The sequence below is a fragment of the Pungitius pungitius genome, chromosome 7 (genome assembly GCF_949316345.1).
Source record: "Pungitius pungitius chromosome 7, fPunPun2.1, whole genome shotgun sequence".
Classification (NCBI taxonomy): Eukaryota; Metazoa; Chordata; class Actinopteri; order Perciformes; family Gasterosteidae; genus Pungitius; species Pungitius pungitius.
This window is the reverse complement of record NC_084906.1, coordinates 4,630,485-4,644,131: the sequence shown is the minus strand read 5'-3', so window position 1 is coordinate 4,644,131 and position 13,647 is coordinate 4,630,485. Positions and strand designations below refer to the sequence as shown.

The window sequence follows — 13,647 nt, the reverse complement described above, 5'->3', positions numbered from 1 at the left end:
TTAAAACGTCTATCAGGCGGCTTTTATTCTCTCTGTCTCCGGACCTCTCCTTCGAACGTTCCCAGCGATGCCCTTGACCTTTGGAAGGATATCTGTTATCAGAGGCGCTCCAGACACATCTGATGCACAAATCCCCCCAAGCACCATGGGGAGGGCGGGGGGGCTAATGTTGAACACACACTGAACGTTACAGACTTCCTTTCTGCTACAAGGCCCGGAGGACTCCTCCATACGGTCATTAAACGAACTATTCACATTAGTGCTAATCAGTGTTTTGGCTTCTTTTATTAGCCAAACCAAAGATATCCAAATTACAATGAAACATGAACAGGGTTGCAGCGAGTGAATTTTAACAATTAAATTTTAGTCATTGGTAGAATTTGAATCATCCGATTGTTTCCTAAACAATAATCTATGTACTTTACCTCCATTGAGGGGTGCTGTAAAACATAAAAAACATGTTTGGAGGACGCAGTAACAGAACATTGACTCTCCAAGAGAAAAAAAAATGGTCATGTCGAGAAAAGGAAGAATTGAAGGTCCGGGCAAGGGCGTGCACAGAGTCCCCTGTGACTAGTCGCCATGGGTGTGCACGTACAAGTGCGTGAGTCTGCGTGCAGGTGTGAGGACGTGCACCGCTCTGACCATGCGATGCACGGAGGAAGGAGAGCGCGATTCAGCACTACGGGCGCCGTTGATGAATGATCCGACTTTTGGTTTAGTGACAGCGAAGAATCTGGAGGGTCGCGCGACTGCTCCGAATAATGCTGCCCTCGTCCATTTGTCTGCAACCCAAGCATTAGGAGGCTCATATTGGGAAACTGTTACCCTCGAAACGGAGCACAGCAGAAACATGATTAAGAAGCCTCGCACAGAGGAGGCATGTGGAGCACACGGTGTGAACAGCAGCAGGGAGGATCACCACACACGGCCGGTAGATGACTGATGTGATAAGTAATGAGCTGATGAATGAATTGGGGGTATAAAACAGGGGGATGAATGGGGGATTGAATGTGGGAAAAGCGCGAGGGGAGTGAAGAAGAGGGAGCACTGCTTCACTTTATTGCCCAGTCTCTTACATCCTGTACTGATCGATACCGAAGCACTAAAGGAGATGAGCATGTGTGTGTGTGTGCGGATGTCTACGCTCAGAGGTAGTGTAATTATTTGGGTGTGGAGGGTCCCTCTATGTGTGGGGGGCTTTAACGTTTATGACACAGGTAAGTTTGAATAAGATGAAGGCGAGAAGATGCACCTGATCGTGATGTGTAGGATGCGAGTGTTTTCTATGAAACAGGAGGACAGACCACAAAAAACGAAGAACAGCAACAAAGCAAACACATGACTATAGCTGAGAGAAAAACAGGGAGGATGTGAGAGCAATGAAGTGGGGGGACTGTAATTTATACTCCAGTGTGCGTGCTTTACGGCTTTCTTAATTCAACTCCTGCTACTATTAATGGGGTTAATGTTCAGATTATATCTATTTTCTGATGGCGGGGGTTGAAATACCGCTGTCGATTCCCTCGCTCCTTCAAACTGCCGCCCGGCACTAAATCACCCGCCACGCTCGTTATGGCTGAAAACAGGTAAGAGAGGAGCATGCTGGGAGCGGGACACGTCTGGGGACTGGCTGGTTGAGAGGGAGAGTGTCCCACTGATGCCATTTACTTCTCATCTCAGTCTGTAAATTCAGGCTTGTTCTTCTGGTGCATTTACTTGTGCTCAGCAGTTGCGATTGGTCTCCGTGTTCCAAAAAGGTGTAACGCGCATGGGACCAAGTGGATACCAATTACACAGGCTTCATTAAATGGCTTCACACCCTCTGTGTCATTGTCATTGTGTTTGATATAAATGTACCTATTATGTACAACGTAGACGTATTGTGCATATACTTATGAAATATATATCATGTAAATAATACAAACATGATTAGTGTTTTTAAGGCGGGGCCCTGAGTGAGGGGCCCAGCTATGGGCAGGCACAGAGATAAGAGCAGAGAACACATGAGAACGGGGATCAGTGGGTCCCAGAGGCCAAAGATGGAGAACGGCACTCAGTAGTTAAGAGCAGAGAATATGAGCTCATGTTCCACTCAATGGCTTCAAACTGATAAAGGTGGAGGGTATTTGGAGTTAAACAGATAGATAAGCATGAAAAGGGAGTGCAGGCTCTGTGTGTGTGAGTGTCGGGGAGGGGGGTAATCCACTATCCCCGGGGACCCGACCTGTCCCCCTCCTTCCTTATCTCTTTCCTCACTTCCACACACTTGGTGATATTTCACGAGATGTCACAGGGCTCAAATTGAAAATCCCTTGATGAATCAATATTTACTGCGGCAGCTAAATGAATAGTAATAAGTCACCAGCGGCAGAGTTCAGCCTGGGCCCCTCTGTCCCACCAAATCTGGATTACACAAATGAGCCAACACACACACACACACACACAGATTATGGTGTGGAAGTTAGTTTGTTGTGCTCAAAAAAGGGCTGAGAACCTTTTGGGAAAATCAGGATTAGATTTATTTAATAGAACTCTGGATTTTCAACTCAGTGTGTGTGTGTGTGTGTGTGTGTGTGTGTGTGTGTGTGTGTGTGTGTGTGTGTGTGTGTGTGTATGTATAGCAGGCAAGCCATACCACAGTCACCTTCAAGGAAGAACATCCTGTTAATTCTCTACACATTAACAGATCATCAAAACCAACCACAACAACCTGTTCACAGCTTTCAGAGCACAGTTCCACCCGTTTGTAACCACTGTGGAAGAAAAGAAAGTACACACCTCATTGTAGTCTGTCTTTTTTAATAAATAAATAAATTAGTTGAACCTTTGTTACCTGATAAAGACCTGCTACACAATCATTTACTCTCTCACTAATAGACAAACTCAAGACCATAACTAAGCATCTCAAGAAGGCTGCAGATTCCAATGCTCAAAGACTGGTGCTGAGGGGATTTATCGACATATTTTTATTTATATATGTATACAGATATGATATAATTGGTATATAAATGTATTTGGATTTTTAGAGACTGAGGAGATGAACGTTAGATCAATGAGGAGGGGCAGGGGAGGGAGGCAGAGAGTTGTAATGGCATTAAGAAGCAGCCACCCCTCCTCGCTTTCTGTATCTGTCCTCGGTGACACACTTTCCCTGCTGGTGTAAATTAATGTGAGGAGCCCGCTGGTGTAAATGCTTTATTCTCTGGGTTATCTACTGCGTAAAAATGAGCGCCATAAATCCCCGACCTCTTCCACTCATGCTGCACATGACAGTGACATTAAAGACAGGGCGCTGCCTCGCCCTGAGGGATATTAGCCATAGAGACACATTAAAGCCAGACCTGCAGGAGGTGTGTGTGTGTGTGTGTGTGTGAGAGTGTATTTGTCTGTTAATGTGGATTACCTGGCGGACTGGATCCTCTTGGCTCTCCAGGAGAGGGCGGGGTTGTAGGGGAAGGTGTGCGCGGTGCTGGAGCCTGGGCGGGTCACCATCTTGTAGCGAGTCCTGTACACCCGCTGAGAGGCGGGGCTACGGTGGGACGAGGAGGCGGGACCTGAGGACGGCAAAGTATGAATCAGTACGAAAGTCTGCAAATGCACAGAATGCACATTATTGTGAGAGGATCAAACTGCGCAGACACACACAAGTTAGTCGGAGGACTCTGGCAGGTGTGCTCTTTAACAAGCTTCACGTGAAAAAAATGAGGGAATAACAAAGGCAGAATTTTCTGAGGCTAATAAATCATACCCTCTGTCTCTTTCCTCGCTGCCTTCATCCCTCCTGCCTGGCTTCCCTCCCTCCGCCTCCTCACTTTAAGTCGCATTCGTTATGTCATTTTACAGATCCATCAGAGAGGCACAAGAGAACAGCGCGGAGAAGGAAAAAATATAGTTTTTTTATTCATTTATTTCTTTGGCTGTGTATCCATCATGTTGTTTTACGACGGCCGACGTACTCGCACAAAAGAACAGAATTTGCATTGCGGGCTGTCTAAAGTCTCCGCTCAGTTGAAACAATTCATGGGCCTCTGTACACAGGTCAGAAATGTGGGATTACCGTGAATAATTGTGGATCTTTCCGCAAAATACAAATGAGATCTAGCTCGCTTTAGCCGAGGATTCACACTGTTGCTACAATCAAATATTCTTGTACGCTTCGTGTATCCTGACGGGGTGAAAGACTAGAAAGCGTGTTCCCACATCGGTTCGGCTGATCCTATTGTCCTCCCACAAATACAATTTAGTCATTTCTAGTCTGTAATATTATCTTTAAATAATAAATAAAAAACCCTTCACAGTGGTGTGGTGGTTTGCACTGTCGCCTCACAGCAAGAAGGTCCCAGGTTTGAAACCACCCGGTGTCCTTTCTGTGTGTAGCTTGCATGTTCTTCCCGTGTATCTCTCTGTGTACTCCGGCTTCCTCCCACAGTTCGGAGACTTGCTCTTGTTAATCGGTGAACCTACATTGCCCCGTAGGTGGTGAATGTGAGTAAATGGTTATTTGTCTCCATACCCCATCTCCCGCCCAATGTGAGCTGCGATTGACTCCAGTCCCCCGGAGCCTCTCTAAGTAACTGACTACCTCCCCTCCCCCCTAAGGAGAACCTCTTGTGTGTCATTATCTGCACTTTGTCTCTTCCCCCCCGTCTACCAATCATTCACTGCTGTGGTCAGTGACGGCCCTCTGTCTTCCTAATGATCAGGGAAAAGACAGAGTGAAGGGAAGTGTGAAAGAGAGATAAAGAATGAGTTTATGCGCCCGATGAAGAGCTCATTTGCCGTCACCTCGTTCACAAGTCTTTAATTGCCAATTGCCAAGATTGTCGCCATTTTAATTAGCATCCAATAACAAGCCGTGGCGACGAGGGCCGCAGTGACAAACAATAAAATGATTTGATTTCTGCTTCTCTCCCAATTCCCCAATTGCCACCCCTCAACCTACACACGCGTACACACACACACACACACACACACACACACACTTCTTCCCCCTCGGGCGCCAGTTTCATTTGTCAGCCGGGATGCAGCTCTGGATCAGCTGGAGAATTCATCTCAGACAAACATTTACTGTTGAACAAATCACTGGGAGCTGAGGGGGGTGGGGGAACACTGACTGTATTTTAAGGAGACGCACATACACAGAAACGGGGAAAGAAACAATCCCATCGGGTATCTGCACCTATTTTGAAGAGAACACAATATGAACCGTTAAATGTTACGTTATTCTAAATGTTCTTTGTAGTGTACATGACATTCACCGGGGTCAGATTTGTAACTGTGCTGGTTTCCTTTATGGTAAGGTGTGCCAATTTTAGATAACTGTTTTTCCTGACCGATAGCCGACCCCCGTTAACAGGTCGTTAACTGCTAACCGTCGGCATTAGAGTCCTGCAGGGCTGCAGTGGTGGAAGTGCCTAACAACCATTCATTAATCATCATCTGCATGTATACCTGCAAAACACCCAGCCGGGTCCTTAATCCAACTGAGGACTTAATTCAAAAACAAGTAAGCCCCCCCCACTGTTCAAAGTGCCGGCCTTAACCGAAATCGGCCTCTACGGTTACTAGCTGCTTAAAACCAGACCATCGCTCCTTTTTACGATCCTGACAATCGGTGGACTGTGGGCTCATTTTGCGCCGTCGGTGAGCGTCTTAATGAGGTTTTGCGGTGTGTCCCTCACCATTAGGGATGGTCGGCCGACAGCTTTTTTGGGGGGGAAAATCGGCCTTTGCAGTTTTGGAGAATCGGTATGCGGAAAAGAGAAACTGAAGTGAGGACAGCCATCAGACATGACTTAAGTCAAGATGGCACACGCAGAGTAGTTATCAATACTGTGTGACTGATTACAAGCATAGCGCTAGTTCGCCAGTGGGCTAAAGGGGTGTTGGGTTCTGAAAGATAAACCTACTCAGAAAAAAGAGCGGCAGCAGAGGAGAGTACGTATGGAGGTGGGGGGGGGGGGGGGCTTTCTACAGGATTAGTTGCACGGCTTGGAGTCACTTTTCTTTCCCCCTAATCCATCTGTATTGGGAGTCAGAGCTATTTGGGCTTCCTGGCAGATGACGAATAGGGGTTGTCAAAGGGGCTGCTACTATTCCCACCCAGCAGCCACAAGGCCCCCCCCCCCTCACCTGCACCTCAATCTGCCACTAAACTCCCGGCCAAACATCAGGACTCCGGCAATGTCCATGGGGCTGTCACCCAGCTGTTCCACCTCGGCCACTGTTTAATGACATCTACAGCGAGCTGTACTGTTGGTGTGTTTCCCTTACTGTGTGTGTGTGTGTGTGTGTGTGTGTGACACCAGGGATGGATGGACGGTGTTGCTCTGATTGTAAACCACTGCAGGTTGTGTTGGTTGAGTGGCTCCGGGAGCAATAGGGTCTCAATCTTCCACTGTTGGACTATGACCAATGGGCATGTGAAAACAAGCACTTAGACACCCTACCCCCCCCCCCACACACACACACACACACACACACACACACACACACACACACACACACACACACACACACCTGGGGATCTCAATCTTGCCTTAATAGACCTGACAGTGGCTTGTCTTGCAACCCTGAGGGGGGTGGGGGGGTGAGCCCAGTGGCGAGCTGTGAAGACGCCGTTTGCGTGAGGCTTGATCGCCGTCCATCCATCCATCTCTAGGCGACTCTCCGTGGAGAACCCACAGATGATCTACTGGCGTCGCCGCACACATCGCTCCTTCTAAGAGCAGCCATGCCTCCAGCCTCTTCAACGCACGTCATCTTGTGGGATCTATTAAGGCGAACAGGTCGGCCCGTGCACCGGTGTCAGTTTTAAAATATCAGGCTCTGAGATTAGTAGCTCCTGTGTATGGATGTGCGGCTCCATGCGGTACTAAAGTATTACTGCTGATGGAGCAAACAGGGTATGAGCCACTTGTCAGATTCTCAAGAGTTTCTTTAAGGGCTGCGAATACGGTCGGGCAACGTGTTGAAGAATGTCAACATTTTCATAAGAGACTTAAACTAGGATTTTGGATATTAAGTAATATTGCATAGTCGTGTCTTTTTCTGGTTTTAAAATGGATCAGTACAGGTCTCTGTGCTGCAGCTTCCCTTTCTTTATGTTACCTTTCATACAAATTGTGAGCAATTAAAAGCCCCCAGTTGCTTCAATTGCCCACAACTGATTGTCTCCTGCTCTGTCTTGCTCTCTGTCTTGAATTCTGAGCCAGTCCTTCAAAATAAAAGCTTACTTCATTGCTTGTTCATCCTATACGATATTTAACGGGTCTGATCCTCTTCTGTTAGTCCAACTGAGGAATCCACTCAAAGCCTCACGACAAACCACGGACGCAGATGCTGCGTTATGGACGTAAAGCGGCAGACGTCAGATAAGTGGATCGGGGAGTGCTGAACTCGAGTCCCATCCTTAAGACGACGGAGCCTCACATTAAGTGGCGTGGGCTAAACTGGGAGTAAAGTTGGCTTCCACTTCAGCGCTTTCATACCTCCGCAGCGCTCTCTATCTCTCTATCCTCAGCCCTCTTACTGAGGCTACTGACAACCTTCTGCACACAACCCCCCCCCTCTCGGTCCCCCTCAATACCTGACGGCTAATTCCGGGGGAACAGCGGTCTCCGTCTGCCTCCTCCCTGGGACGACCCGATGTATAATAAATCTTATTATTGACAGCACTTGTTCCCCCTGCCAGCCCATGTTCCCGTCCCCTGGGGCTCATCTTCTGACTCCCACTGCTCCGGCACTCTGGCGCTAGACAGCGGCACCACGCTAACATCTGACTTAACAAGGGAGTTACCACAATCTAATAACCCGCGGTAAGCCAGAGTGGTTATGATAATACGATCTCGGGATTTGACAGCCACTTTATGACAAACTACCCTGAGATGTCGACAGAGGTTGATGCCCCGCCCTGGCAACAGAGAACTGCGTTTCGTGGCCTTTTAAATAACTGCATCAGAGGATCTCAAGTAACCGCCACTAGAATGGGAGCTGCACGGCCGCATGTGAACGAGTTTCACATTTAGCTGCAGGAACATTTACGACAGAGGAGAACATAGAATGCTTGTACGCATTCCATACCGCTCCTCAAAGCCATACACACGAGGATGGACACGAGGGTCACTGCTGCAAAAACCTGCCACATGGTCCATGGGCTGTTTCATAACACGACACGTATGAGGTAATTGACAGATTATTATTGTTATTAATTTAGCATTATCACAAAGGGTGACCAGCAGAGAGCACTGACTGGTTTATTGTTTAATATAGAATGTCCCGCTCAATACCTAAAAATGTATAATATTAGATCTTCTACAACATCTTAAGCCTCTAACACTGACATCTCGTGGGAAAGGTCACAATCGGCATCCATTCCCTGGACAAATGGCTCTGCAGTCGATGGAAACATGACACGCCATCTTTTTCTGCTAACTCGAAGGTACGTCGAAGGTACAGTACAACAATCTGTCACGAACTCCTGCATATGATCGTCATTCACTCCCTAACCCTAAAAACAGAACACCCTTCAGAGAAGGGGTCTCACTGCAAGTGTGATGACAGACATGTGACCCGACATTAATCAATTGCACTTCAGCTCCGTACAGTGTCAAGACCAAATTAGCACTGGCGTGCAAGTAAGACGACAGAAAATAAGTATATAATAATAATTATATGCTGAAAAAGTATGTACGTATGAAACCTGCTGCATTCTTTTAGAGGAGGCTCCATTAATGTGTATGAGGATGTAGAGTTGACGGACTGACAGGCTGATGGCCGTGTGGGGCCACATACTGACACAGGAGGCCCCTGGTGCGTGCCACCAGCTGTCAGCCTGTGGGCTGGTGATGTCACCACAGAGGGGGGAGGGGGGGGGGGGGGGTTCACCAGGGTAGAGTGTGTTTTGGGAGGGAGGGTGTAGGTGTTCGTAATGATGGGTGCGGGGGAGGGGGAGGGGGGGGGGGCTTCGTGGCATGGCCTCGTCCATCACCGCAGTGGAGCCATCAGCTGTGACATACGCCAGCTGACCCCCAGGAGAGGGGGGGGGGGGGTTACTACTCAGCCGCACAAATTAAAGCAAGAAAGGTTTAATTCAAAATCCAAAAGAAGTTATAAATGGCAAAAGGTCAAGAGCCGAATATTAAAAGAATAAAAAGGAGTACAGAAATCTATGAAGGTGTACACATTTCTTTAGGGAAATAATCAGAAAGGGTTTAAGCAGGTGTGCAGTAGGACTAAATCCAAGCCCACGTGATAAATCTCATGACACACATAACTGGGCTTTAACAAGGATGAGATGAGAAACTTTTATTGACTATGTCTGATCAGCATAGTCAATAAAAGTTAAATCATGAAAGTATGAATTTTATGTGAAATAATAACATTAGTAATAACACACAGAGCACAGCACAAGTTTTTTTTCCAATTGTTGAATAATATGCAAGGAGACTTGACAACATCCTTGATGAATAATTAAATGGTAATAGCCCCGATGTGTGTTTTCCAGAGAAGCCATATGCTCCTGTAGCATAAAGTACATCAATAATGTAAACAACACATGCATTTCCTCTGAGCTCAACCTTGACCTTGACCTGGTGGTGATCAGGAATCCGTCAGGTTGCAATTCTCCACCAGTATTTCATGCGTGTCCCAGGACACGTGTGTGTCACACACAAACACGTTTGATCAGAGGGATGACTGTGGCCGTCAATCAGCCAATCCCATTAGCCGCATCAAGTGGCAGAGCCTGGGGCGTTGCCCACTTTGGGACCGCCATTATGACATATGTGCATGTGTTTTTGTCAAAAGCTTGGGAGGTAAGCGTGTGTCCCTTGAAACCTTTTTTAAGCCTGACACGGGCATGCCAAGGTTAAGTGAATGCATCCCTCAAGGGGCAACACTAGATTCCACACGGGATGTGAACTTCTGCCCCTGGAGACACACATTAAGACACACCAGGCAGGTGAACTGCCCCACGAGGGACGGGTGGAGTGTTTTTACTCTTTACAGACATGTATGACTTTCAAAATGGAAAATGTTAGTAATCCTGTATGTATATATATATTTATATTTCTTCCTCCTGAAATACATTATGCACACACTAGATAAATAACTATGAGGCGGTGGCTTCAAGCCTTGAATATTGTTTGTCAGTTTGTGAATTAAATTTGCACCAAGACTATGTAACATTCATCATTCTCATATTGCAGAATGACTTTGTTGTGATACAATCATTAGTGTGACGTTCGATGTGATTAACCTACTTTGTTATTCAGTCAATGTGGTAAAAACTGAGTATATTATTTTATGTAATATTTGTATCTGCAAATTCTGCGACTCATTTATTGGTTTTGATACCGGCTCTAGAAACCCTTCTCTGTACAAATGTGATAAGAAGATAAATAGTTTGTTATTTGAGCTTTTGCTTGACAACATTCGCGCACTGGAACAAAGTAATATTGGGAAAGAGGAGCTGGTTAACTTTGTTTCCTCGTACTGAGTGATGGTTTGAAGACACATGCGGTACTGTACGTCAGTCACCACACGCACACACAGAGGGACCTGAGGTGGCTCAGTGGTGTAGATTGAAACCAGGACTAGGGGGTTGCCAGCATGGTACGCATCCATCATGCTGCTGATTCTTTTGGGCCAGTGAGTGATGGACCCTGGTCAGCCGGTGCAGCGCCGCCCCTCAACTTCTGTTTCAGCCACTGAGTGAAAGACAAGGGGGGGGGTATCTACAAGTCCGCCCGGGGTACTCAAAATCATCATGAATGTGTCAGTGTTAAGATAAAAAGGGGGCCTACGGGTTGAGGAGCAGGTGTGGGGGAGTGCCGACAAGAGAAGCACACAAACAGGACAACAGCGATTCGAAGGGTTTGGGCGTCATTCGCACAAAGATTTGCGAGAGGTCTGCAAATGAGCTTTTCTTGTGGGTTAAATATTCAATTGATCTAAAAGCAGAAAATGAATCTGATAATCGTGAGGAAAACAAACAAAAAATAATCCTGAAAATTTGCTAGGTCCAGATGTTCCAATGTGAGGATTTGTTGCTTTTTCGTGCTGGCATTAAATATTATATATAAAAAACTAAATCACTGTATTTGACCACAGCATTCGAATAAGAACGTGGCCTATAACAGTTGGCGTGTTTAATTAGTTATAGTGTCGATAGATTTACAGAAGACCCTGTGCAATGACACTGATATCTGATATTCTAGTCGCCATGTAATGAAGAGCGCCTCCTGGAATAACTGTAAAACTCGTGTCTAGTTGTTCACTCTGGCCCTGGGCCATGGTCAGCTCAGTAACAGCGGGGCCCCCGGCTCTTGACACGGCACTGCATTTACCCGGACAAAAAGCGAGGGTTCAGGGGCTAAAGGTCGAGGGTGTGGAAAGGGGGGACGACAGCGCGATGAGGGACAGTTGAGTTACTTGGCGGCGTGGGCGCTAATTTGGTGAAGGCAGGGGGCCAAGACGCTTCCATTCCCAACCTTTTCCAAGGGCCAGCAGGTGCTCTGAAGAAGACGGCCTCCAGATCAACAAACTGCCCCCTCCGACTACTTCCTAATGTCCATCATCCCCTGCCCCCTGGTAGCTTACACCCATGGAGGACCCTTCCTGTGAGAACATATTGATGTTCCTTTAGACCTCTACACGTCTGCCCTTCGCGTGTCCAGCATCCGCGCCCACCCAACAGCCCCCTTCATTCCACTGTGTCATTCTGGCTGCAGCTGTGAGCGCCTAATTGGTCCCTTTGGTGCCGGGGGTTGAGGGGGGGGGGGGGGCTGGCAGCGGCCCCGCAGAAAGTCCCGGACACGACCAGGAGGAGGAGCGGGCATCTGGTAGGAACGGACACCGCTGCCGAACCGCTGGCACGGCCCGCGCTCAGACATATACACAGAGGCATGCGTGTCCTCGGCAAAGGTCCTTCAAAGTCACACGGCAGCTGAGAGCCGTAGTTTAGTAACCTTTGGATTCGACTAACTGCAGTCAAGTCCGTCGCTACACCAAGTCACGGCAGGGCTGCACTTCACATGTCAGCTTTGGGCCGGGCTTTCTGATGATCATTTCAAGGATTACTGAAGAGAAAGAAAGTGGAGACAACAACCGCTCTCGAAACCAAATCAGGTCTGTATTGTATTCTGCCAATAACTTACTTAACAGTATGTTGTTTCATTAAAGAAGACACCGGTGTCATGTCAGTAGCCTGTATGTTAGCAAAGAGGATGAATGTTTTAAATATATTATAAATATATTTAAAAATCAATTGAGGGAGTTAGTTACAGGATACCCGTCAAGGTGATTCAGCACACTTTGCTGCAAAATGATCTTATTAGGGCTGGGCGGTGTGGCCACATGAACAGCATGCGTGTTCCGCAAAGGGGAGACTCGTGAGTAGCAAAATAACCCTTTTTCATTCATATTCCTTTTCATCTCTAATTTCGTGGAGGAAATGGCGATCAATGCATTAACACATTAAGTTGTTGGCTTCCTCACTTTTACCAGGTAAAACAGCTGTTTTTTTCTTCTTCTGTTTACACAAGAATTTATATTATTAATGGCGGCTATTTGGCAATCGGTCCGGGATTACTGTTAGTGAAACAAAACGGTCAATGATATCAGTCTGTGTGTCACCATAGAGACAGAGTGAAGTATTTAACAGCTACGCCCCCGGGAAGACAGGACACAAATTAACCACGGACACCACAGGCGTATAAACATGGGGCGCACACGCACACACACACACACACACACACATCGGACAGGAGACAAATTAACCATTTCCCACAAAGCAATTCACAAGGGAGCAGGGGACAGTAAACGGCAAATGATCAATATCGCTTTCTCCAGGAGCGCCCACACAATATTAGCTTTAACAGAAAGGCTTGTGCATGGCAACACATAATCATGCCCTTACACGTGTCCAGGTGTGTCGATCCTGTGCGTGGACACTGCGTTCTCGGCCCCCGAATGAGGACTATTTGATGCCAGCGTGCGACAGTGTGACTTATGAGGTCTTTCCGCGCTGGATGCTCTTGTTCCCCCCCCCCCCGGTTAGACAAGTGGCTTTCTCTTTTTTTGTGCTCCTCTTTAACTCTGAAGCCACAATGACAGGAGACAAACTAGCCATTTCCCCACAGAGCAACTCACCAGGGACAGCAGAAAATGAACTGCCCCAGATCAATACAACACTCTCTCTCGCAGTCATCCTCCACTCTCCTCCATGGGCACACTGCAGAGTGCCCCTCCCTCTTCCCCCAGGAAAGAGATACTTTTAGGGGTTAAGAGTCCGAATTTTACAGTGTGCGTTTGCATGCATTCATTCATTCATTAAAGGGCATGTGTACTTTAACACTAACACATCTTGGACACTGATGAAGACGCAGGTATCCCGTGTGAGACGAATGTAGTGCGGTTGCGTTCATCACACGGCTATTTAAGGTCCACCTGCCCACGTGCAGCTTTAATACGCTGCGACTCAACATCCCCACTTCAATGAACAGACCACTTCACCTGGAGAAACACCCCCACGGATAGAGAGGTCCAGAGAGGACCTTATGAAATTCATCAGGTATGCTGTGCTTTCCCTTACCACGCTATAGGAGAAGGCTTACAGTACTCCACTGCTCTCTGTGCACGGCC

The 13,647-nt window shown here is 47.2% G+C and overlaps 1 protein-coding gene across 1 annotated transcript in view; it reads right to left on the bottom strand.

Annotated features, from left to right (window-relative positions):
• Positions 1-13,647, bottom strand: part of zc3h3 (zinc finger CCCH-type containing 3) — a 40,866-nt gene that overhangs the window by 13,842 nt on the left and 13,377 nt on the right. The window contains exon 4 of the mRNA XM_037469935.2: positions 3,407-3,557. Within this exon, the coding sequence (XP_037325832.2) occupies positions 3,407-3,557 (151 nt within the window). The remainder of the gene's footprint in view (positions 1-3,406; positions 3,558-13,647) is intronic.